The sequence below is a fragment of the Callionymus lyra genome, chromosome 11, assembly GCF_982586985.1.
Source record: "Callionymus lyra chromosome 11, fCalLyr1.hap1.1, whole genome shotgun sequence".
Taxonomy (NCBI): Eukaryota; Metazoa; Chordata; class Actinopteri; order Syngnathiformes; family Callionymidae; genus Callionymus; species Callionymus lyra.
In genome coordinates, this window is record NC_141828.1 from 6,237,717 (window position 1) to 6,263,767 (window position 26,051).

General features: G+C 40.2%; 1 protein-coding gene across 1 annotated transcript; it reads right to left on the reverse strand.

The window, feature by feature from the left end:
* Window positions 1–994: 994 nt before the first annotated feature.
* slc24a3 (solute carrier family 24 member 3) lies at window positions 995–26,051 on the reverse strand. Its single transcript, XM_087802488.1, has 17 exons — window positions 25,792–26,051; window positions 18,715–18,840; window positions 12,388–12,464; window positions 12,149–12,223; window positions 11,986–12,070; window positions 10,510–10,613; window positions 10,349–10,423; window positions 10,255–10,280; window positions 10,132–10,185; window positions 9,942–10,069; window positions 8,382–8,542; window positions 8,073–8,304; window positions 7,840–8,006; window positions 6,167–6,281; window positions 5,344–5,456; window positions 4,516–4,581; window positions 995–3,717 (listed from the first exon to the last, which is right to left on the reverse strand). Exons 1-17 carry the CDS (start codon window positions 25,955–25,957, stop codon window positions 3,568–3,570), a joined length of 1,920 nt encoding a protein of 639 aa, XP_087658614.1. The 5' UTR covers window positions 25,958–26,051; the 3' UTR covers window positions 995–3,567.

Sequence of the window (26,051 nt, forward strand, 5' to 3'; positions counted from 1 at the left end):
GAGCTGTGAGACAATGGCGCCCCCAAGTGGTTCGGAGCAGGTCTCTCTACGCCCCCTAGTTCAGTTTTGAATAAAATGTATTTTTGCTACAAATATTATAACGTATTTGTTGCATGTTATTGGTGTGTGCAAGGTGATACATATTGAATAATAATAATAAAATAAAAACCAACACAATAATAATGATAATAACTACAGGACTACAGATGGAAATTAGGATTGTGCTAAATCTGGTGCAGCCATCGTTTTAATGTAACTTTACATTCTCCTTTTAAATAAATTGAAAATGAAACTGAAACTATTAGTATTATCAAAGGAGTATAATCCTTTTGGATTTGGATTTTTTGACTAGGCCTTTATGACCATGTAATATTTTTTACAGTGTAATGTTTAATCCTATTAAAATATATATATAATGACAATTTTAATAATATAATATATATGACCAGGCAACTCTCCTGACTCATATGTTTGAAATGTTGAAGTATTTCTCTCAAAGTTGCAGTAATTTCCTCATCATGACCATGTTATTACTTTATAAAGTTGCTCTGAAATCTCAGCGAACGAGAGGTTACGAGAGCGGAGTCCATTATGATGTAATAATGGCTTCACTCCTCCTCCAGCCAGCTGTAATCATGTCCGCTTTGTTTATACGAGTCCCTTGGAAGTGGAGACTTCATGCTTTAATGAAATGTGGTGACAAACATTAATGTTTGACCAATTGCAGCAGAGTGGGTGTGGTTATGGTAAAAGAGCTTTTATCTCCAGAAAAACAAAGTTTGTTTTCAGTGGGCGGAGCTTAATATCATTTTCTAATGTCAATATTTCAATGAAAAGAGAGTTTTGTACAAACACAAATTTAAGTCACACTTAAATGAACACATTAGTTTCCCTTTAAATAAAATATCAAGAGGCTGTTTGGATGAAATTTGCTTAAAATAAAACACATGATAAGGAACGAGAAAAAATGAAGGTACTCTTGTGTTAACTGGAGACAATTTTTATTAATGCTTCACCTTGAAAAGGGTTTCTAGAATGACAGTGGAAACATCACTAGGTGGTCGATCAGCTTCAATAGGTTTCTGTGTACAAACATCTTAAAGTGAAAAACACGTATCAAACACCCTGTTCTTCTGCTGAACCGGATGTTTCAGGTTCATGGTCACAGGTTTTGATAGACACCTCCTTGTGTGCAGACGGGAACAAACATGGTCAAACACACGAAGGTCAACCTAATAATAGCCTAATATCTCTGTCATATTTAACAATTATAAAGACAAAAAATATGTATAAATACATCTTAACTATTTACAAACGTATGTTACAATTACATGTGAATATCACAAATAATTTTGGATTTTCTTCAAAACGTGAATGTTTTGTTTTAATCAACTTCAAATTTAGTGTCAGCACAGTGGAGCCAGTGACGACCTTCAACGTCCTCAGAGGGAACTGCCTTGTTTTGGATTCACAAATTAAAGTCTTTGAGTCTTTGGTGAAACACTTTGGAAACGTCTCCAGGAATAAACTGAATCTCACAAAGTCTCCATCAAGTTATCACAAGACACATGTTTCCGTGTCGACGAACACAGCAAATCATCAGGGATAATATATAGAATCATGTAACACAGATGTTAGCATTCCAAAGTTGAACGTCAAGAAAAGTTGTCTTTCAAAATAACCAAACATATTTAAGGCATTAAAAAAAATAAAAAAAATTCAAAGAGGTTAATGGCTCTACAGTCTAGACCACTAATCTTTTTGAGAGCGACTACAAGAAAAAGGTTTTCTAAAAATATTATGAATCATTTTCTAGGACAAGACTATATCTATATATATACTATTTTTAACAGGACCCTAATGGAACCTAAGCGACAATTTGTTGACGACCCCTTATCTAAACATCAAAGATTCCTCAGTGTGGCAAAAAAATGTTTTGAAATACTTTCATTCAGATTTTTCACTTCACTTAAAGTGGTCCTATCCTGCACTTTCAAGTGTGGTCACCAGCTCTAGTCACATACATTTGAATTTCTATAATATTACATTTAATATCAATTGTGCATACGAGGAAGAGCAAACTGGCTCCTGTAGCACTTTATTATAGGCTGATTTTGAAACTTCATTCTGGACCACGCCTAGGACGACTAGCACTAGTAAGTAAGACATAATTCAAAACAGACAGACATCATCCCAGAACATTTTGGATCCATCAATATCTTAAATGATTGGCGTCTAAAAAGCTTCTTTATATGCTCTTCAAGAGTACGCATTATTGTACGTTTCTTGTACGAGAGCAGTCTTTAAAAGTCAAGTGTTGGGCTGGTGTCGTTCCTGGATCAGCTCAGCTAAACATGTACTTGAATCTGACCATAGAAACAATCTAAGAAAAAAACTTATTTCAAATCTGGTGGATTCAGGGCGTCACACTAAACACGTGGCAACATCACCATGAGGTACTAAGACATCATGTTCGTCGCGTGTGAAGCGGAGACGTTGGAAAGGCAGGATAAGACCCTCTGAAGGTGTGAACCCGACCTGAGCGACGAGATCGCAGCGGTCCGTACAAACACTCTCCAGCCGCTGAGAACACAAGCTATTCAAAGAGATTTATCTGTCAGTCATTCTTAAAAGATTCAAAACGACTTCATAAAGAACAGACGAGATCATACGAGTTGTTTTTACAAATACCTTTTTTTTTGGACCTCTAGTATTGCCTTAAGTCAAAATGGTGACGATCTTCACCAGAAAAGCTACTTATTGCCGACGCCTCAGTCTCTACTTGTACTGGAGTTGGTCCCGATACGCGATGGGTGGATGATTGTCCGATACATTTATTGCTGGCTGACTATGAGACGGATCTGGAAATTAATTGTTGTGTAAAATACTTCATAACTTCTTATTCTCTAAATCCATTTCTCCCCAAGTTTCAACATTTTTTCCCCCCATAAATAATCTGCTTTTATATAAATAATACAGTGCAAATGACACACACACTCACTCACACAAAATGAATTCAACGTTCATGAAAAAAAAAGGACGGCGTCCCAATTGCGTCGCCATTTTGTCAGTTAAGAATAAATCTATTTTTCTTATACTTAAGTGAACACTTCCTAAAATAACACAGTGCTAAGAAAATAGTCATTATTAAGATATTTGGCGCCCTCTAGACGAGAAATGCGCGAACTGCAAAATCTTCTTTACAACGAGCTCCCAGCTCTCTCAGTTCGTAACACAAAACATAGAAGATACATGTACAACGTCTCTGTGTGTTTTTCTGGTACATTTACAAAATGACAACGTGTGAAAAGTGTGCAGCGCGTCACCCTGTGGAGCCGCGTAGATATGTCTAAGGTCAAACTACTTCCTGTACACCACCTACCGGTTTTTGTTGGTCAACGACGTCGAAATAAACCCTTTGAAAATATGTCCTCTGTACAAATGATGACGTCGTCCATCACAAGGCGAGCCCCGTCCCGAGTCCATCCTCTCCGAGCGCGGGACAGAAACAAGGGAACAGTGACGGACACAGAAGTGTGGCTGGAGGAGGAGGTTCACCAGAGTCCCTCAGTCGTCCCGACACGTGGGCAGGTTGACGAAGATGAAGATGTTGTACTCGATGAGGCAGGAGAAGCACAGGAAGATGGCGTAGAGGAGGAGACACATGAGACCCAGGCGTCTGTCCAGCACCCATCCGTTCAGATGAACCCCCATGACCTGAGCGTCCAACATAGAAAGAAGAATCGTCAATAACAATGAGGTGTTAATGTTCAAGTTAAAGTTCAATATCTTCTTAGAAATTAACTCAATTCTTCTTCTTCCTTCCAAGCTTGATTTTAGGTTCAGTGTAAGGAACCTTCCTGTGGTAAAGTTGTGTAAACGTTAACAACACTCGAACCATTTGTATCAAACTAACCCACAACAAAAGTCTCCTATAGAAATGAACTGTAATTAAAATACACAAACAAATAAAACATTATTACACATGCATCCTTGATTTTCTGGAACTCCTGTGTTGTTGTCAGTGTTATCTTGACCTTTAAAGTATATATTTTATTGAATATTGTTTTTATTGTTTAAGCGCTTTGTGACCCTGGTCTGGAAAAGCTCTATAAATACAAATTACTAACTTACATTGTTTAATCACCAGCATTTTTTGAAAAACTAGTAAAAGGTAAAAACTAATCCAAAAAATGGTTAGGAAAAAAGTAATGAAGGATACGTATATATTTAATAAGTATAAGATATGGCAAAAAAAAAACTTTAAAATTAGACTTCATTTGCAGCTTCCATGTGTGTCTCCTTACAATTAACAAAATGACATATTTCTCATGTATTATGTTATATATATATTTTTAAATCTCATCAAAATGTATATATTTATTTTCACAGAGCTCTTCTGCCCCTCTTTCAAAAAATATAAATGCTTGGTGATTTATTTATCTACTACTACATTGAGAGTATTTTGACATCTTAAACCGTAAACTAGAAGTCAATATCTCTGTTGTCACTCACCGTCAAAAACACAGACGCTAACAGCAGCCCGACGGAAAAAATCAGTCCTTTGCTGTTTAATCTGACCTGCAAGAAGAAAACACATTATATTCCATTTTCACATGAATTCTCTTCAAATGAGCACATGTTTGTCTGTTTTAGGGCTGGTTGAAAGTGGCTAACTAAGAAGGCATTGGATTAATGTGGTAACCTGTATTTCCATCTGGATTCAGGGAGGTTTTTGTCTTTCACTTGTATGGCTTCTCACTGCTGCTGCATGGATGCCCAAGGCTAGCAACATTAGCAATATGTCTCGTTGTTCATTCAAGATTGTTTAAAGAGCAAGAGTTCCTCATCATGATGAAGTTGTTACTTTATAAAGTTTGTGTGAAATCTCAGCAAACGAGAGGTTACGAGAGCGGAGTCCATTATGACGTAACAATGGCTTCACTCCTCCTCCAGCTGTAATCGAGCCCTGCTTTGTTTATACAACGAGTCCCTTAGAGGTGGAGACTTCCCGGGATCGATGACGCGCGGTGACGAACGTCTCAATGTCTGACCAATCACAGCCGAGTCAATGTGATGATGGGAAACAAGATTTAAACTCCAGCAAAACAAATGTTTTCAGTGGGCGGGGCTTAAGATCATTTCCTAATGTCAATATTGAAATAAAAAGAGAGTTTTGTACAAACACACACTGACGATACAATAGAGGTCCAAGATCAATTAAACCATTGGGCTAAACCAGGGTCAAGGTGACCCAGAGACTGAAAAAACAATGTGTTTAAGGTATCCCTTGTGTTCACTGGGTAAAGGGTAAAGATGTTTTCTTGCAGCTGAGAGACTTACTACTGAGCCGTAGTTGATGGCCAGAGTTTTAAGCGCCCATGGCAGGCCGAGCCCCACCAGGATGTCGAACACGTTACTCCCGATGGAGTTGGAGACCGCCATGTCCCCCATTCCTGCCACCAACAGAACAAGACACTTTTGAAAAGATGCTTTCTCCATTTTTTTTAGTTAGTAAAGAAAGTAAGTAAGTAAGTAAGTAATATTTGTAGAGCGTGATCAGGGAAATGTGAGTTCTTCTACTAGAGCGGGTCAGAATTCTCGCTGCAGAGTTTTGTATGAACTGCAGGCGAGAAGATCCTTCTTGTTTAGACATGGAAACAAATACAATAAAATGAAAGTGAAATAAACTCACAATAGATACACAATAGAAGGTATAAACATCTTGTTTTTTCTCTTAATTTCTCTTTGTCCTTATTCTTATTTTATTTGTATTTATTTTCATGAATAATTGCTGTATTGCTGTTGCTTATTGGAAAAAAAACAATTTCCAGAAGGAGACCTCCTAAGGGATCAATAAAGTTCTACCTAATTGTTATTTAATTTTAGGATTCAAACCGCATCCGATCTGAACGGTAACTTGATGACAGAAACCTCGACTGCCAAGACATTAACTGTGAAATGTCAGCTTGTCTGATGTCACCGGGGGCCGATGAACGGATGCGAGGACCATTTTATCATCCTACCTGGGCAGGCACAGAGCAGCTAAATATTTGATGACGGCACCAAGAATAAGCACAGATGAAAGCGGCCTGACAGGAACGTAGGAGGGTAACTTCAGCAGCTTCAGGGCCAGAGACCACGGCTGCCCTTTGAGTCGGCTTACCCTGCCTCGCCACGATGAGACTGGCCATGCAGTCGGGGACGCTGGTGCCCGCCGCCAGGAAGGTGATGCCCATGATCACGTCAGGTGTGCCCAGAGTGAAGCCGATCACCGTCACCTGCGGAGTCCAGAGGCGGAGGTTAAGAAGTAGTCAAAGGAAAGTGCTTTATGGTCATGAAGTCAGTGGCCTGGTTATTGGAAACAAATGAAAATAATGAGTGAAAAAACTACCCTTCCCAAGTGAATGACAAAAAACAACTTTTGCTTTTCTTGCATGTAAACATTTAATTGCCTGAAACTTCCCAATAAAAGTGAAAACATATGGTTAGCTGGAAAGTAACGCTATGCTAAAGCTAATGCTAAATATGTTAGCTAGCAGACAGCTAACACACACGATTTTTCAAACATGCAACTCGTTGTCCTTGGGTTTTTATGAACCGCCTAAAAAAGTTTAAATTAAAAATACTAAGGCCAAATAATTTAAATTATATTTTTATCGTCCCTTTAACATGCTTGCATTGACTTAAAAAGGTTCTAGCCTCATTTTTTGGCTTAATGTTTAATCATTTGAAGAATTTCTGACTTTTAAAAAGTTATAACTTTCTTAGTATTTGAGCGACAGAGCTCTGATCTAGTTTCAAACCTTTCAAAAAAGAAATTGAGCCCATTTCACTCACTATTGTAGCACTAACAATAAAGGGAGTTGTTTGCGCTCAATCTTTTTTTAGCCAATTTGCGTAAGAATATGGCCAAACACAAAAAAATCTGGTAGTTCATGGCGGCCATTTTGAGAACAAGAAACCTTTTTTGCGCCGCGGACAAATGTAATGTTAACACTATTTAAATGGATAAAACCAAAATGCAAGACCTGCAAAAACCTATTTTCTCTGCAACAAGATATCAAGTTTGTGTTTCACTATTTTTAATAAACTTGACGGAAATAGTACTATAGCATGTTAAGAGTTGTATGCTAATATGACTTTTTTTTTCTAAATAAAACATATTTTAAAAGAATTATAATCGATACAACAGAAATCAAATAATTTATTGCCTAATATTCTCTCACTCTTGTTGGAGAAACTCTATAGGAGTGCGATGGTAACAACATAGTCAGCCTCAGAGAACTTGAACTCATACTCCATGTGTTGTCCAAGTGAGGTCTGGAAACACTAGCGCCCCCTGCTGTTGCATTATATCAGGGTTGTCAAGAAAGGGTTGAAATCTTTTAGCCATTTAAGTCGAAATGTTTATTTGTCATAAAGGTCTCTAACAGGAAGTATGATTATGTGTTTTCATTCTTGGACGGTTAATCTATTATCCCTGTGTTTTTATCTTTACCCAGATCTACCTTCAAATGCCTTAACTTAAATACTGTATACTATAATATAATATATATATATAATATAGTTTGTTGACTTCAACGATTTATTTTCCTTTTCCAAGCTAAAACATCGGCATCTTTATATGAACAATAACCTACTTGATTGTAGTCAAGCATCCAGTGGCCACATAGAGTTCAACCATGTTATATGATTGATATCTATTAGTCTTTTCGATGTTTTGAAGAGAATCGAACTCAAAAGCTTCAAGGAACGTTGGGTAAACACAAGAGGTTTTGCTGAAATCTTCTGCCCAAGCATTGTTGGAAGCCCCCAGTGTTTTCTCTTGCCTCTCACCATCCAGACCATAATGTAGGAGAAGGCAGCGATCCACAGGGTAGAGGCGACGAAGGACAGCATGAACCAGTTCTCCCATCTGGCGGCGGCGCAGTTGGGCACGGTGAAGTACAGGAGGAGACACAGGGGCCACGCCAGGAGCCACTTCAGCTTGTTGCACACGCCGGCTACAACACAGAGGATCCATGTTTTTACGAGGAAATCCAGCTTCGAAAACACACTTGAGTTAGTACCTGGGCACTGAAAGGGCACCAACGGTCCCTCGTTGTCGTCTTCCTCCTCGTCTTCATCCATGTCGTTGTTCATGGCGTCTTCGTTTTCCGTCTCGTTTCCTCCGTCCAGGTGCTCCTGACCGATCTTGTTTCCTCTCTCGGCTCCGTTCTCCGCCGCTTTCCTCGCTCCATCTTTGGCCGGAACCTCCGAGTCACCGTTGGTCCAGATGCGTGACTGGATGAGACGCTGCCTCTGCAGAGACGAACACACACACATGAACACACACTTGTCAGGAGTGGGTTCAGGCGTGACAGATAGCGACGCGTTACCTCGTTGATGAGCATCCTGGACGCCATGGTGAGGCGGGTCCTCGGAGAGAAGTGGTTGGTGATCATGATCCGCATGCCGGCTTCAGAGAAGGTCAGCTGGTGAGGATACGCTGAGAGCAGCTCGTCCACCATCAACACAGAGGGACTCCTGTGAGGGTTTCCTGGAGACACACGATTCAAAATCTGATGCCTCGAGACAAACACAAAATCCTCTCCTTCAAGTCCATGTTGATACCAACATTATTCTTTATATCATTCTCAAAAGATGGAGGTGTGTCCCAAATGTAGTGCGCAATGAGCACTCAAACAGCCAGAAAATTGAGTGTGGATCGATGGACACTTTCCACCCTCAGCGTCCTCCATCTTAGTGACGTAGATGAAGCTAAACTGAAGCTAAACTGAAGCTAAACTGAAGCTACACTGAAGCTAAACTGAAGCTAAACTGAAGCTAAACTGAAGTTAAACTGAAGCTAAACTGAAGCTAAACTGAAGCTAAACTGAAGCTACACTGAAGCTAAACTGAAGCTAAACTGAAGCTAAACTGAAGCTAAACTGAAGCTACACTGAAGCTAAACTGAAGCTAAACTGAAGCTACACTGAAGCTAAACTGAAGCTAAACTGAAGCTAAACTGAAGCTAAACTGAAGCTACACTGAAGCTAAACTGAAGCTACACTGAAGCTAAACTGAAGCTAAACTGAAGCTAAACTGAAGCTAAACTGAAGCTACGTCACTGACAACGCGTCTTCGGAGCAGATACTGACGTAAATGTCTCGAGAAAACACACATTTTTACCACAAAACAACACAACAACAGTAATAACACAATGAAACACAACTTAATAACTTGTTTCAATTGGAGAAAAGTGTTGTCAAGTGTCAGTGATAGTGTTTCAACGACTGGTTACAATCAGTGTTAAAAAGTAGTAGAAGAAGAAACTGTCGAGTCATTTCCTGTAAGTGTGTAGCAGCAGAGTTTGATTTGAGACAGAACTACACTGGCCAAGTAAGTGCACTGTCTTACAGTGTACTGCAAAGCAGTGCGCGATCTGACACACAGCACGAGCCTCCATGAATGAAAAGACAACATCATTAGAGTCTTACTTCCTGTAATATACATAGCAGATATTCTTTATATTTATTTAAGCAGGTGAGTCCCATTGAGATCTTCAAAAAGAGAGCCTTGACCAAAAAGGCCGAAAAGACACACATGAACCTGCCTCGCGACGTTCTGAACCCAGCTCAGATCCTCACCACGATCATGGACTTCGTTCTGCTCCATCACAATGAAACCCTTCGCCATAGTTAGCCTGTTAGCCGTAGCATAGCCACATAGCTAAGCCGTTAGCTCTCCTCCAGTTAGATAAAGGTAAATATAGCAATATTGTCTATATTTGTAGCAATGACATCCAGTTACTTTTATTAATGTTGAGTCGGTGTTTACGCCAATTAGAGAAAACATTAAGACTGGCTTATTTTACTTTTATTACTATTTATTGATTTGAATAAATCCTGTTGTTTCCAGTAAGTAGACGGTTCTTAACGTATTGAGCAGTTATTTACCTTTCTTCAGCAGGACAGCAGTTGCATCACAACCGTCCTCCAGCTCCGCGTTATGAGAGGTTTTGGTTCTTAAACCTGTGGAGTTTTTCTTTCTCCTCTCCAGGAATCGCACCACGTAAGAGTTGAGCCTGAAGATCAACAGAAGACGTTAAAAACTCACATGTGCGATGAACCGGACGGACGTTCTTACTTCATGATCAGAATGTAGACGAAGTACATGAGGATCAGCGTCAGAGCCTCCCACCTGAAGGACATGATGGAGAAGATAAAGTTATCCATGGCTGGGATGTCGCGGTCGACAAATGTTACTCACCAAACCACCTGCTCGTCGTATATGAACTGTAAAGACAGAAGAAAAGAATGAATGCAGCGACACAACCGGGGACATTATTGAACGTGACACTCACCACTATAAGAGCACAGATCGACAGAGTGTAGTAGGCCGAGTCTCGGATCAGAGGCCAGCAGGACAAATGGATGGTCTGTAAGGAACACAAGGATTCTTGGGTGAAAAACAACAAACAAACGGTTGTTTACGGACATGTGTGCGACGGTTGTGTTGCATTACCTGCACGGCAAAGATCCCACACGCTCCAATGATGCAGAGGATGTTGAAAACTGCTGAACCTACGATGGTTCCGATTCCAACATCGCCCTTCGTTACAAAAACTCCTGTAAAACACACACATTTTTTTCACCGCACAGCTTTTCTTTAGGCCATTTAAGATCAGATCGTCACTGTTTGTTTAGACCACACCTATCAAACTTCTGTATCAAAGCCAAATCCTTTTTACGTTCGTTCAAAATCGACGTGGTTATTTCTTCATGTTGATGTGAACTATGAGGTGTTTTATATAAAATAAGGCACATTGTTTATTGTGTTTATTGAAATATACAAACATGAATGAAAAGATAATATCACTGTCAGACTTCTTCTTCTTGTAATTTACATAGAATACATAGAATCAGGGGCCGCTGGCCCCTAGAGGGCACTGGGGTGCCGCCCTCCCACCGTTTTGGCTGTTTTTTTAATTATTTATTTATTATGATTAGTTATTCTTTTTTAGTTTTAATCTTGTTAGTGTCGTCATTCTTCATATCTCATACGCGCCGCAATAGCAACGGAGAAGCGTCGTCTCTGAATATGATTTCAGAGGCGCTGGAAAACGAGACCCCGATGATTGTCACTCATCATCGTTAACGTTCAATGGTCAATTAGCTCAATTGCTAACTTGCTTCACTTTTTATTGGAAGGTTGAGAATGTGAAGTTTTGCCGCTCTCTACATTTTAATTTTACTTGACGTTCATTTATTTTTCTTTCCTTTTTTTAAATTATTATTTGTATTTGTGTGTGTTTGTGATGATTTACTACAAAGTATATCTGATGATATGGTACAGGTTGTTCATAGTTTTAACAATAGTTTCCTTTAACTTTTGAATCATTTGGTTTATTCTGTATGATGTTTAGTTTACTTTCAGTTTAGTTTACAGTGGGTACGGAAAGTAATCAGACCCCTTTCGATTTTTCACTCTTTGTTTAATTGCAGCCATTTGCTAAAATAAATTAAGTCAAGTTTTCTCATCATCAATGTTCACTCAGCACCTTATCTTAACTGAAATAAAACAAAGAATGTGGACATTTTTCCAAATGTATTAATTAGAAAGAAACAAAGTGTGAAAAATCTAAAGGGGTCTGATGACTTTCCATACCAACTGTATAATATTAAATATGTTTTCATTTGTATCTAAACAAGGAGCATTATTAACATTATTATCCATCATTAGCTTTTAAAGAATTAGGCAAGAAAACTGTACTGGAAAAGAGCGCCACCTAGAATATTTTTCACCAACTGCCATTGCATAGAATAACATTTTGTCTGGCCTGCGACCATAACTACTAATACATCTGTGGTACCTGGTTGAAAGCGAGGATAATTGAAACTCACACGTCACTATAACACTCTGAAACGACACCGAAGCTGAACTATCGCGTCCTGACCGTCGCCGTCCGTCCAAATGGCGCGACGAAGGGTGTGTTCTCACCTATGACGGAGGTGAAGAGTTCAGGAGCCGAGCTACCAGCTGCCATGAAGGTTGCTCCTGCCACATCCTCGCTCAGATGCAGACGCTGACACAGGAACGGACGAAAGAGAACAATGTCATCGACGGCCAGCAGGGGCAGCAGTTTCTACGCAGCCGGACTTACCTCACATATCTTATCCAGCGACGGGACGAAATAGTCGTCGCACACCAGAGCGAGAGCGTAGAACATATACACAGCCTGTTGGAACAAAACTTGAGTTATAACCTAATTATTAAGACATAATATGAGCTTCTTTCTACTGTGGTTTGAAAGTGTTTTAACTATATCTGCAGTGATGAATTCCCGATAACTGTAAGGTTGTTTTTTTGTATACACTAAATAATAAAGCATGAGATGCTCACGCAGAGGACATGAAGGCCAACAGCGCCGTCCATACGCTCCTGGTTGGTGAAGTAATCTCTGGGGAACTCATGGATCGCTGGAGAAAAAAAACACACAAAGACAAATATGAAAACATATGTTATATACATGTTACAGTCCTGCAGCTTCTCTTCAACCAAGAAAACATGCTTTAGAGTCAAAAATGATATATATATATTGATATATTATTTAGTATGTGTGTGTATTTATATGGATAACTGCTTAGAATATGCATATATATTATACTGTATCATGTTTTATTTTGTAATAGTGTTTTATATTATCATTTTCTTATTAGTAAGTAAGAAAGTAATAGTTATTTGTAAAGATCCTTTCTGGACCACAGTCACAAAGTGACTGGAGTCACAGAAAATTAGGAAATAGCACAAATAAAAAGGTCTTAAGATGATTCTTGAAGGAGTCTCTAGACTCAGACTCTAGATCTGAAAGAAAGAACCAGAATTTTAAAATGATCCTGAAAGAAACTGGCAGCCAGTGAAGAGTTTTAAGGATCAGGGGAAATGTGAGTTCTTCTACTAGAGCGGCTCAGGATTCTGGCTGCAGGAGATGTATGCTTATAAGGATATGTATGTAGTACCATTTTATTTTGTGTTATGTTATGTATTGATATTGGTGTTTATATATTGTGTATTTATACGGATATCAATCAAGCACCAAAGAAACGATGTGCCGTGTTATGTTTCGATTTTCTGCTTTATTTTTTATTACTTCATTTTATTGTACATACAAAGAGTAACACATTTGGAATAAAATGTATTCCTTCATTCATACTGTCTTCACTGTGTCACAGGATAACATGTGTGAAAAAAGGAGGGACAGTAACAAACCATTATCAATATCTCAACAGTGACAGTAAATAACAGACACCACAGACAATAACATAAGAAATGTAACAACATTTCGTGAGAGAAACCTGTCTAAGATAAGCACGATGATACAAGTCATAGTGATTTTTTCTAAAATCTCCACAATAATGCAGTGTTTCTGAAAGCAGCACAAGGATCAGGTGACTTTTTCTAACATTGGACTGCACATAAAGGTTGGAGCTAAAAATGGCTTCCCCCCGGTGCAGTGCCTGTTCTGGGTTGCTTTGTTTATCTCTCCTTGCTTTCCTGTGTGCGAGTGTGTGAGTGTGTGTGCTCGGTGCACGTGTGTGTGTGTGCAGGCATGTGTGCAGGCATGTGTGTGTGTGTGTGTGTGTAATGCAGGCTGCCTCATGGCAGTGACATTCTCTCTCAGCTGCTGAGAGCTTAGAGTCTGACAGCTCCAGCTTTAGTCTGCCCTGTGTGGCCCGAAACACACACATACGCAGATGAGCAAACACAGATTATACAATGATTCAAGCCTCATCTGTTTCTAAACAGACGCATAGAATTAGAGCTAAAATACTTCCCAGAAAAGACTCAACGTTGCATGTTTGTGTGACATAGATGATGCACAGTGTGATGACACTCGTGGTTGGTGTTTTATTGAGCTTATTCTGGAAAAGAATCACTTAGAATGTGTGTGTTTATAAAGATCTGACTCATCCACGTACTGTATAAGCACAGGAGCGCGCCTCACTGACACTGACCCGACGCTGGCAGAAGATAAGAAAGGAACTGATGGTCTTGACCTTTTATGGTTCCTCGCACTGGAAGAAAATCTATCATAAACATTTTGCAGAGATTCCTGTTGTCAGTCGGCACAAACCGGCACTTGTGTGAAGGAGGCACTTGAGAATGAGGCCATCTTCTGCCGGCTGCTGCGACACGCAAACCCTAACAATATTCCTGACGCAGAGCACCACGAATCCTAGGTCCACACCCCTCATCTCCGGGGGATCCCTCTCTGATCTCCAGCTAGCGTAGCTCTCCTTCTTGGCGTCCTCGCTGTCGCTTTCCTCCTCTTCCCTTTATTAATAGTGTCAGTTATGGTGTGCAGCTGTTGTGCCTCGCCTCCCTCCATCATGCCCTTTCCTCTCCCTGTCTAGCAGCGACTGCAGACCGCCGTCAAATTAAGGCCGGAGAGTCAGAAGAAGCATTTCTTCAGTCTTAGAAAAGAGCAGAAACCTCCACCAAGAAGCTCCTTACTCTCCATCACCTGAATTTTAATGTCCTATATTTAAAGCTATTTCTTCATTAGAGGTGTAAAGAAAATATTGATGCACTCAAAAAGCACTGAATTGTTTAAAAAAAACATTATAATTATTGATTTTTAAATAATAGTTATTTTATGGTTTATAATGCAATACAAATGTTTATACAATCAAATAATTTGATATTTTTAATTACAGTCAACAAATATAAACAGCTTTTGTTTTGTGTTTGTGTTGCACTTAAAAGTCCTTCATAGCTATGACTGAGGACGGGAGGATACAGTCGACTCCAGCAGCTTTTAACACTGATGTTTGGACATATTTTGGTTTGAAAATAAATGAAAGCAGATCAGTTCTGCAATGTCAGAGTAAAGTACTCACACAATACTACAATTATTTCCTTGTATCTACAGTTTCCAAATGTATCATAATATATAGATAGATGGATGGATAGATAGATAGATAGATAGATAGATAGATGGATGGATATATATAGATAGATGGATGGATGGATGGGTGGATGGGTGGATGGGTGGATGCATGAATGGATATATATAGATAGATGGATGGATGGATGGGTGGATGGATGGATGGATGGATGGATGGATGGATGGATGGATGGATGGATGGATGGATGGGTGGATGCATGAATGGATATATATAGATAGATGGATGGATGGATGGATGGATGGATGGATGGATGGATGGATGGATGGATGGATGGATGGATGGATGGATGGATGGATGGATGGATGGATGGATGGATGGATGGATATAGATAGATAGATGGATGGATGGATGGATGGATGGATGGATGGATGGATGGATGGATGGATGGATGGATGGATGGATGGATGGATGGATGGATGGATGGATAATTGATGATTGATGCTTGAGCTATAACAGGGTCAGATTCCTATACCCCGGTCAGAGTGTTCATAGAGGACACACAGGTTTTGCCACAACACTCAGAACTGTCTCAAGACATCTTCCTCCTTGGAGACTGCAGCACTAACCCAGCAGTTGATCCATATGGAAATGGGTCAGTTCAGAACCGGGGGTTTAAGATCTGTAAAGCTTATGTTTGGACATATGTTTCTTTTTTTAAAACAAGCAGTAATGATCTCTTTAGAGTCATGTGCGACATATCATATTGTTGCCTCTGTATCATGATATATATATATATCGTCCTTATAGGTCTTGATGGATCTCCATGGAGATTTGTTGCAGCGCGACAAGGACAGAGCTGCAGTGACGTCATAAAATCATAAATGTATGCAGCTCGCACTCTTCTTCAGCCACTTCAAACAAGAAGGATTATCATAAAATGCTTTTGTTTTCTGAGCCAAAGACAGGTGTTTCATAGCTTTGACTCTTTGTTGTGTACTATTAAATAATCTTTTTTTGTCCTGAACGAAGCTTCTTCTAGAGAAACATTCCTGGATATGGAAGGTGATCCAGAACAACTTGAATCAATATCTGTATCTTATCTTTCTATCGACACATGCTAGGATTCAAATGTTTGTAAATATCTCAGTACTTGTGTTTAACAGTCGGACAGACAAACATACAAAACAACCTCCAGATAAAACCCATTTAAGATCAAAGACATTTTCTGCAAATAATCCAAATTTCGCACCATGATTTCACGATGACCTCAGCAAAGCTTATGTTGAGCACTCCAAAGATAAGTGGCACAAAATATGAAAAAAAAAAGACTTGTCAGAGTCATATATGAGCATCTGTCATGATTTGGGATTAAAGACGCTGTAATTCAAGTCTGCAGTAATGACATTGTTCGCTTGTTAATCCTGTATGACATTATAGAGGAAAACAGATCGCTGCCAGCAAAAAGACAAAGATGTTGCATAATGTTTCGATTAGAGCGACAAAAGAAAAGAGAGGCTTTGAAAGGCTTCATAAGTACGTGACAATACAGTGTGTGTGTGTGTAGATACACTCCCTCTATACGTCTATATTCAACGGGGAATATGAGTTATAGCGAGGGAAAAAAAAGGGAAGAAAGCTGTGATTTATGCGTGTCCTACAGCCACGGTCAGAACAATGTCATGTCCTCGCTGAGGCTGTCTGCGCTGCATCCTTCCTCAAGGTGGTCGTATTCATGAGCGGCGTCACATGATCTCGTGACGGAACAAGTCATCCTCAACACATGTTCCACCTCTGCCACACACCTGATGAGGAGAAACAACCGAGACATCGGCATCTCCTGAATAAATGACAAGGTTTTTAATCCAAGTCGGGGTTTGTTGTTAAAAGAGAATAAAAATAGATTCATTCCTTAGATTCGTTTGACAGTAATTTGGTGTCCATGCGGATTCATGCGCAGACTTCCATGTTACAGATCCCAAACCTCCGGGTCTGAACTGACCCATTTCCATTTGGATCGTGTTTGAAACAACTGCTTCTTCAGCGCTGCAGTCTCACAGCAACAGGATATCTAAAGACATTTCTGAGTTTTAAGGTAATCCTTGGCCTGCAGGTCCTCTTTAAACCCTCTGACACCAGGTTAGAACTGAAGCATCACATATGAAATATTACACGTGTTTATTGGCAAGAATCTGGCGACAAGATATACATCACGGTACGGGGTCAACAAAAGGATACTATTTTGATATTATTATGATACTGTAAGAACAACAATATATGTGTAGTATTGTCAAGTACTTGACTCTGGTGTTGCAGAATTTACAGACCACATGACTCTTGACGAAGTCGTAACTGATTTGATTGTTATTAAACCAAATTATGTCCAAACATTAGCTTTAAAAGCTTCTGGAGTCACTGTATCCTCTCGTCCCAAGTCATCGCCAGCAGGAGTTCGATATTCCTTGACTGCCTCGAATATTTTCATGTTAATTGTAAATTAAGAAAGTTGAATTATTACATAACACTTGACTTAATCGAAATATAAAACATAAAATAAACATTATTAAAATAGAAGATCATTTGAAAACCAAAAAATGGATACAGTGACAAGCGTTTTACACCTCCATGGAATATCCAACTATCTTTGTTGTAAACTTATTTTTGATTTACTTAAAACGAAACATTTCTTGCATTCTGGGTTGTAAAAAAGGGTTTAAGTCTTGTTTTCTTCAAGGTTCTGCTACAGAAAAACTCACATTACAATAGGAGTGACGAGACTTCTTGTCCTGCTCGTGAACTCAGCCCAGGAGACGGGATGATGCTTTTATGTTTTCTTTGATCCTAATAAAAAGGGTTTCTTTAATTCAGGCTATTGTTGGATTCGAACCCACATACTGTACACTGTAACCTCTTGACCCCGGGTGTCATCGCAGCTGATTGGAATAACATTATAATGAGAATATTAACAAGCAAAGCACCTGCTCATTAATTCACACACTAACCCAGCACAAAGATGTATACACACAGACACACACGCGTACACACACCCTGCTTACATAATGTCACAAGCCTTATATAAGGCGCTGACACAGATGGACTCGCTGAGAAAAAGAGAATCCTCCAAATCCGGTGCATCATTAAAAGGATGTGAAGAGACCTTGATGGTTTAAGAGCAGCAGAAAAGACGGAGCACACATGACAGATGGCCTTTACTTTATTCTATACCAACATGCTATAGGTTGCCTTTGATTGTAGAGCCCGGTTAAAAGAACCGCTCGCACTCCCACAAATCCTATAACCGAGCACTCGCTCTCACGCAGAGGTTCCTGTCGAGGCGTATCGTGGCTACTCTGGTGTTGTATTGACATCACGCTCATCGTCGGGAAGCCAAACATGCTGCCATGGAAACGCAAATCCTTGAATCCGAACGGGTTCAAAACCGTAATCGCCCTCGTCCGCAACACTGTTGTCTATGTCATTTTTGAAAAGTAATGAAGTAAACCATCAGGAGGGAAACACCTGTATATACTTCACCTTCTACACAGCACTACATCATCGGCGAAAAGTAGGACATCATGGAAAGACATGAGATGCTTTGAGGTTTCAATGATAATTATAATAGTTCAGTTGTGTGAAAGAAAGTTTCTCACAAAAAATGAATTAATGATTATTTATCTCCTATTATCTACCAATGTGTCAATCAATCTGCTCATGTATCATGCATGTATAGAAACACATTTTGTGAGTAAACGAAGTCCAAAATACATCTTTTCATGCTGACCGAATATGCTTCAAAATCTTTTTTATGTATTTATTTTAGTACCTGGTTCAGTGCAGTTCTTCTCTGGTTCCAAGAAGAGTCTGGACGTGTTGACGTTGGTCTCCTGCAGAAGACGACGGCGCTCCCATCTCACCTCCTCGACCTCCACAGAGCTGTCCATGACATATCCTGAGACAGAGACACACAATTCACTTTAGATGCAGATGTGAAGCAGAGAGTGAGCTTCGATACTCAGTGGTCCACAAGAATTACATCCAGTCCAGCAGGTGTTGTGAAGCAGAACAAAGACTACTGGGAAACATTTTTGAATTCATGCTGAATTAACTACACGTTTGGACTCTTGGAAAGAGAATTAAAAAATCTGAATATGTATCATACGAGATTAATGCGACTTTAACTTTGACAGATGTTATTCCTGGCAATTTCCTTGCAGTGAAATCATCAAGGAGACGATCATTTATGTTTGTAGGCTCTCGAGCTCTCCTTCTTCCATGCTCTCCTTGCAACTGGAAGCTTGGAAATATATGCTGAAGTGGACGAGGAACACAGGACCATTAAGAATCAGCTGGAGAATCAAATGCTGTGGCTTTAGTCGTCGAGCGACCTCCATCTGTTTTGCCTGGTTCTGCTGAGTCAGGTTTCATCGTTGACTTAAGCAGCTTTCACAGCTGAAGAGCAAAATGTAAACCTCAAGCATTGGCTTAAAGACCTTTTGGCTAAGCTCCTTTATCTCCATCACTTGTGTGTCATGTTGTCCATAAATGTATGTTACAGTCAACATTAATGACTTAGTTCCTTCAACTGGTTAGGAATGAATCTATTGCTTATTTGAGGTCGCCAGAAGTTGTCTCTGTTCCAAAGGCTGAGGAGAAGTAAACCCCTCTTCACGGTGCCCTAGATCTGTCCTAAGTCCTCTTCCAAGCTGACCATACTGGGAACACCTCCAGAAGACGCATCCTCAAAAGGTCCTGGATAGGCCCTCAACCCGTCTCTCTCAATTTGAAGGAGAACTTTGAGTCACTCCCAAATGACTGAGGTGTTCATCTTATCTCTAAGTGAGAGTCCACCCACCCTGCAGAGAAAACTAACCTCACCCTCTTGTATCTGCTATTCCCTGCTTTCCCTCACTCTTGAGCAGGACACCAAGAAACGTGAATTCCTCCACTTTGGGAAGGCTCTAACCAGCAACCTGGAACGGGACTTTCCAACTGAAGACCATGGACGATCCAACTATTGGATTTAGAGGAGCTCATTTTTTTCACATTTAGCGACAGATCCAACCTAGTGAGGACCGGGGGTTCTGACCTGAGTAAACCAAAAACACCACATCGTCTGCATACAGCTTTATTGAGATCTTTTTGTCAACGAATTCAAGAACTTCTTTGTCCTGGTCGTGCCAAGAGAGTATGTTCCGGTGTATAATAATCATGGATAGAGCTCGTGAAAAAGGGGCCGACCTGGTGAATAGTCCATGTTGGCCCACAGAACACCTGAACACCTTTAACAAGTCCACAACACTCATGTCAACGATTGCACTGCTTGTATTAAAAGTATTGTAAAAGATTGACTTAGAAGTAGTTTACGTTCAGACGTAAGAACTGATAACATTAATATATCCTCAAGCATAGATGTCACATAACCATCTTGTTCAATGTAGACGCCACCGTGTGGAGTACTTCTCTCTGAAAGTATCACTCCTGTCGTCTGAACCCGGGTGACGAAGGATACTTTTCCTGTTTCAAATGATCAAAGTACGTCCCTTGATGAAACCTTAGAGGATTAAGTGTCGTTTCTACCACAAGGCTCAACCATCCTTACTCACCTTACTTAAGTTTCAGTAACAAAAATATATGAAAATTAAAAAAAAACCACCAAAACGTGAAAACAAGATAATTATTTGGCTCATCCAGTGTGATACACAGAAGCTCTTACAGACTTACACACTTGTAAATCTTGGTTCTACCTTCTTGTACAGCTCTTAAGGTTCTATCTGTCAATCTATCTATAATCAGAAGGTTTTTACAGGTGTTGAAACCTGAGCAATTATTTGTGTATGTTTTGGTCTACTGTGTACTGCATGTAGAAGGTTCTATTGCGACTGTAAATGGTGCTTACTCAGCATTATCAGATACGGATCAAGCTCAAAGGAATTTACTAGAACATTCGGGATTATTGGGAAGCTTCAACAAATTAGAATGAATTTCTTTAATTCCTAGCATTTCAAAACTCCAAAAGAAAAACACCAGCGAAACCAAAATAATAAATCAGTACCTGTCCAAACAAAAGTATAAAAGTATTTCCACATGGGTTTCGTAGGTTTCACAAGGGTACGATGTGTCATCAGATGAACCTACCTTCGTGATTCAACCACAGTCATCAAACCGTCCACCGTTTCCTCACATTCTCTTTTAAAAGTGTGCACACCCACCTGGATGACACAATCCTTCTCCGGGCTTTCAACACCAAACAGACTCTTGCTCAATCAACATGGTAAAGGTGATGAAACTGAGAGTACGGTGGCAAACCTGCGATCACGTCACGGTCAAGTCAACCACGTTCCTTATTCTGCAAATTCCAGAATAATTATCAACGGTAATACAAGCCAAAGCAAAATTCTACAAAATAATTCAGGTCTATAGACAGTGATAGTGAGAATAGTGTTTAAGACCCATGCTGTGTCTCAAATCGCATACTTCTCTTAGTATACTAGAAGTTAGTATGCATCAGGATAGTGTACATACTAACTAGTAACTAATTCTCCACAGATAGTATGTCTCAAATCAAACAATGCCGCTACGCACTAACAGGAAATGACGCGACAGGTTCTTCTTCTACTACTATTTAACGATGGTTTCAACCAGCTGTAGGAACACTATCGCCATCTGCTGGCAGCACGTTTTGCAAGTTTGGAAAAAGAAATAAAGAAAAAATATTAGAATCGAAATATTCGCGAGATATTTAAGCTGGTATCAGCAGCGAAGACGTGTCCTCCTCGTACTGTTGCTGAAAATACACCTGTAAGTATATGAATATATATGCATTTATATATGAAGTAACTTCCGTTTAAAACGTCACTAAGATGGAGCCGTTTAGGGTGGTTAGTGTCCATCGAACCATACTCAGTTTTGTGGGCGTTTAAGTGACAATTTAGTGTGCATGGAGCACTAAATTTCGCATACTAAAAATACTAACTTTGAGTACACAAGTATGCGATTTGAGACACGGCACAAAAGCCAGCCTCAAGTGGACACTTGATGAACTGCAGATTTTTACATTTCCACTCCGGTTTCACTCCTTATACCCGGATGCAAATAAAAAAAAAAATGTTATTCCAAGTTCCAGCTCGTGATCATCCTGGTGGTCTCAGCTCACATCTGCTCTCCCACCGTGTGTTAAGCTCTTGAAAGTGAGGATATATATCTTCACTGCTGACAACAATATGATTCGAGATGGATTCCATAAAACAGCGCAAAAGTGCTAATCCTACATTTTCACAAAGCAAACTTTGAGCATAAAGCATTTTCTCAACACGAGGCTTTGTGCATTACTAATATTTCCTGAGCGTCGAGCACCTAAGCCATGCGTTAAAAGCCAAGACAAAAGGCTCCGTAGCATAATCCAGCTTTGATTCTCACTAATGTGTGCAGAGAGGCACGGATGCGTTCAGGTACTCGCAGACATAGCATGTCTTTCGTTGCTGTTACGCATCCACGGCCCCCCCGCCCGCCCCCCAACATCCCCGCACGTGTCTGCTTGACGGTTTGTTTGCTTCAGACGCTCTGATGCAGGCGCCCGTGGCGTCTCCGGCGCAGAGACTCCAGCGTCTCCTCCTTGTGTTTTCACGCCGCGCTGGAGGTTACGTAATAAGATGATGGAGACACTGATGCTGGAGACCCGGCGACATCAAACGACCATTAGTGGCTCCTCTGTAGCAGCAGGTCTTCTTTGAGGCCGTCGCAGCTGGAGGACAAAGACCGGAGAGGGTCCCCCCGGCATTAGAACCTGGACTTAATCACAGGAGCAACAGATGAGGGAGGGACGCCGGTGGATACAAGGACAGATGGAGATGAAGGGTTGAGGACGTGTCGTGCACGTGTGTCGAGGGTGTGGGGGAGGGGTGTCTTTACTGTACTCGGTGATAACGCTACCCCTAAAACGCCCGAAGGTGAACCCGCCTCCTTCTGAGAGGCTCGATGATCGACCTTTGATCAGAGACTCTGAAGAGAACATCTTCAGAATGAGTCGTCACAGAGAGTGGAAAGACTGACAGTGTAAGACGTTGTAGGACGTGTTTTTAGATTATAAGGTTCTGTTGACTTTGAGCGGTTCTCAAAAGTCGTGACCTCAAAAACACCTTCACGCTTCAGCTCTGAGTCTGACCGTGAGAGAAGACTTTTGTCTGCAGTGGTTCAGATATTTATTTATAATCTTCTTAAACACTTTGCAGCTAAATGAACAAAACAAAACTGAAACTCTGGTTATTGCTCCTGATGATAAGAGGGTTGAGTCAGTACTGGGGTGACTTAGGTCAGTCTGTCAAACTGAGCCTGAGAGACCTGGGTGTTGTATTTGACAAAGACATGTCTCTAGTTCAACACTGAAGAAAACTGACCAGAAACTGTTTCAACTGAGAAAAATCTCTAAACTTAGGAAAATTATGTCACAACATGATCTGGATCTTATAATCCATGTGTTTGTTTAAACTATTGCAACAGTTTATTTTGTGTCCAAACAAGAAGGATCGTCTCGCCTGCAGTTCATACAAAACTCTGCAGCCAGAATTCTGAGCCGCTCTAGTAGAAGAACTCACATTTCTCTGATCCTTCAAACTCTTCACTGGCTGCCAGTTTCTTTCAGGATCATTTTAAAATTCTGGTTCTTACTTTCAGAGCTATTCATGGTCAGACCTTCCATCAGTGATCTGATCCAGACTTACACCCCAGCTCGGGCTCTGAGGTCTGTGGATCAGAATCTACTGATGGTTCCTGAACACGCTTCCAGACCAGAGGAGAGAAATCCTTCCAGACTGTTGCTCCTAAGCTTTGGAACGATCTCTGTGTTTGATGATCTACTGACTTCTTCAAGAAACATCTGAAGACATTTTTATTTGAGCTTTTCCCTGATTTTCTGGAACTCCTGTGTCTTTATCTTTGAAAGTATATATTTTAACTGTGTATTGTTTTTTATTGTTAAAGCGCTTTGGGACCCTGGTCTAGAAGATCTTTACAAATGACTATCAATTACTTACTTAAAGACCTGGTTCAGGTGCCTGGTCGGCTCCACCGGTCATTATTCACGTTCTAATCCAATCCAAACACCTGAAACTGTATCTTCGTGTGAGATGTCCTGGTGTCATCAAGTCCTTCAGTCTCAATGAAGGACCAACATCAAGAAGAGATCCAGCACAACCTGGAGAGAGTCTCAGCTCTGACGGCGACATTATGGCTAAGGCTGGATGAGGCTGATGCCGGGAGACGTTTGGCCTCCGAAATAATGTGGCGAGAAAACAGCCTCATCAGACGAGAACAGGAGCAGATTGAACAAAGTGCAGAAGAGACAGAAGTCGCCGACAGAACAAATCTTTACACCGCAAACCACGTCAAACCGGTGACTTATTAGGATGTTTGAGTTTGTAAGATAAGATCATGGATGTCTACGATGAAACAGAATCATTAAATGAATAAAACTTATGTTAAAAAGAAAGACGTTTGTTTGGTAAAAGATAACAAACGCAAAGATAATTGATATAAAACGAGCCACCAGAAATCATCAGAGTCGTTCTTCTTGTTATCGATCAGCTATCGAATGTGTAATTGTGGTAATTATCAGTGACCTCTGCCCCCAATATTCTGAGACTTGAGTTTCACACCCAAATGTAAATACAGTAAAAAGTCGAATATTCTCGATCTTATCTTATCTTTGAGGCCTGACATTGCACAAGTCAAGGCACTAAACCTCCTCAACATGTCGAGGCAGACCGGAGAGAAAACTGTCGTCATATTGATTTTTTTCTGCTTTTAATAGTTGCTGTGGCGACACAACACAACACAACACACACGTCCAGCAAACACACACATCAGGCTAGAATACATGTTGGTGCAACACAGAGAATCGGAGAAATTCAACCATCAATAATCAACGTGTGATGATCAAAAACTATAGTTTTCTGTCGCTCTTTGATGAACTTTGCGTCACTTTGGGTTCTAACCAATAACAGAAGATCTAACGATGAATGGACCGAAAAATAACTACACAAAGCACATGTTTTTTTCCTCTCTTGATATAACGTGAAGAGCTATTTCAACACATAAAACCTATTGATTGAACCCCAGGACATTTAAGTATTTATATTTCTGTGAAGAAAACTTCTGTTTTGAATCATTTATTTTTTGCTGGACATTAAAAATACGTGATTTTTACATTTATTCAGGTTTCTTAAAGCGTCCTGAAACTGTCAAAATAGTTAATACGTACATATTAATAATAAATAAATGAACAAATTCATTTTGACAAATACGCTGCAGATCGGACTCCAACATGTTTCATGTTCTTGCTTCGTGTGTTTAAACACATGTGAAGCTTGTAAACAAATGTAAATCTAACATCCCTCAGAGATGTTTACATGCGACTAATCCGGCTTTATGAAAACTCACTGACACTATAGTGACCTCCTAAATCTTAGCACTGATATCACTGCAGCCATCATGACAAGAAGCTGGATCTGAAGATTCAAGTATTGATCACAATCCTGCAGGAACAGAAATGAAACCAAACATCATATTTTCACTGATAATATTAAGGGTTCAACGACAGTGTAACTCATTCTATTCTATTTTGGGGTGTGAGCCAAACATTAGGGTTACATAAGAGAGGAAATGATAAACGCCAGGTAAAAAAAATAAATATGGCTGTCGAGTTAAATATGAAATCTCATCCAAAAAAATATAAATGTGCTTCTGCTCATGAGGATGAGCACGACAGCCACATCTGGACATTTCCATCCCTATGTGATGCAATTTCAAATAATTAATTATTTCTCCTTTCTATTTTTAATTAAACATTTTTCTTTTTTAAATTAAATTAAATTAAATTTCCCACGTAGAACATCTACAATCTCACCTGCTTTCTGAGCCAGGGTCTGGAGCCCCGTGACGGCTCCCAGCAGTGCCCCCGCAAAGCACATCTGGATCCCGAACATATCCTTTCGCTTCCGCCGCCGCGCTTTGCTCTTTTGCCGCTGCAGCATCGACACGCCCGGCGTCGCTTCGAGGGAGACGGAAGCCATCGCTCGGCTGGCTCGGCTGAGCGTCGTGATGCTGCTGGAGCAGGTGATGCTGCTGAAACCGGAAAGATGAGCGGAATTCACGCACCGAGCGGAG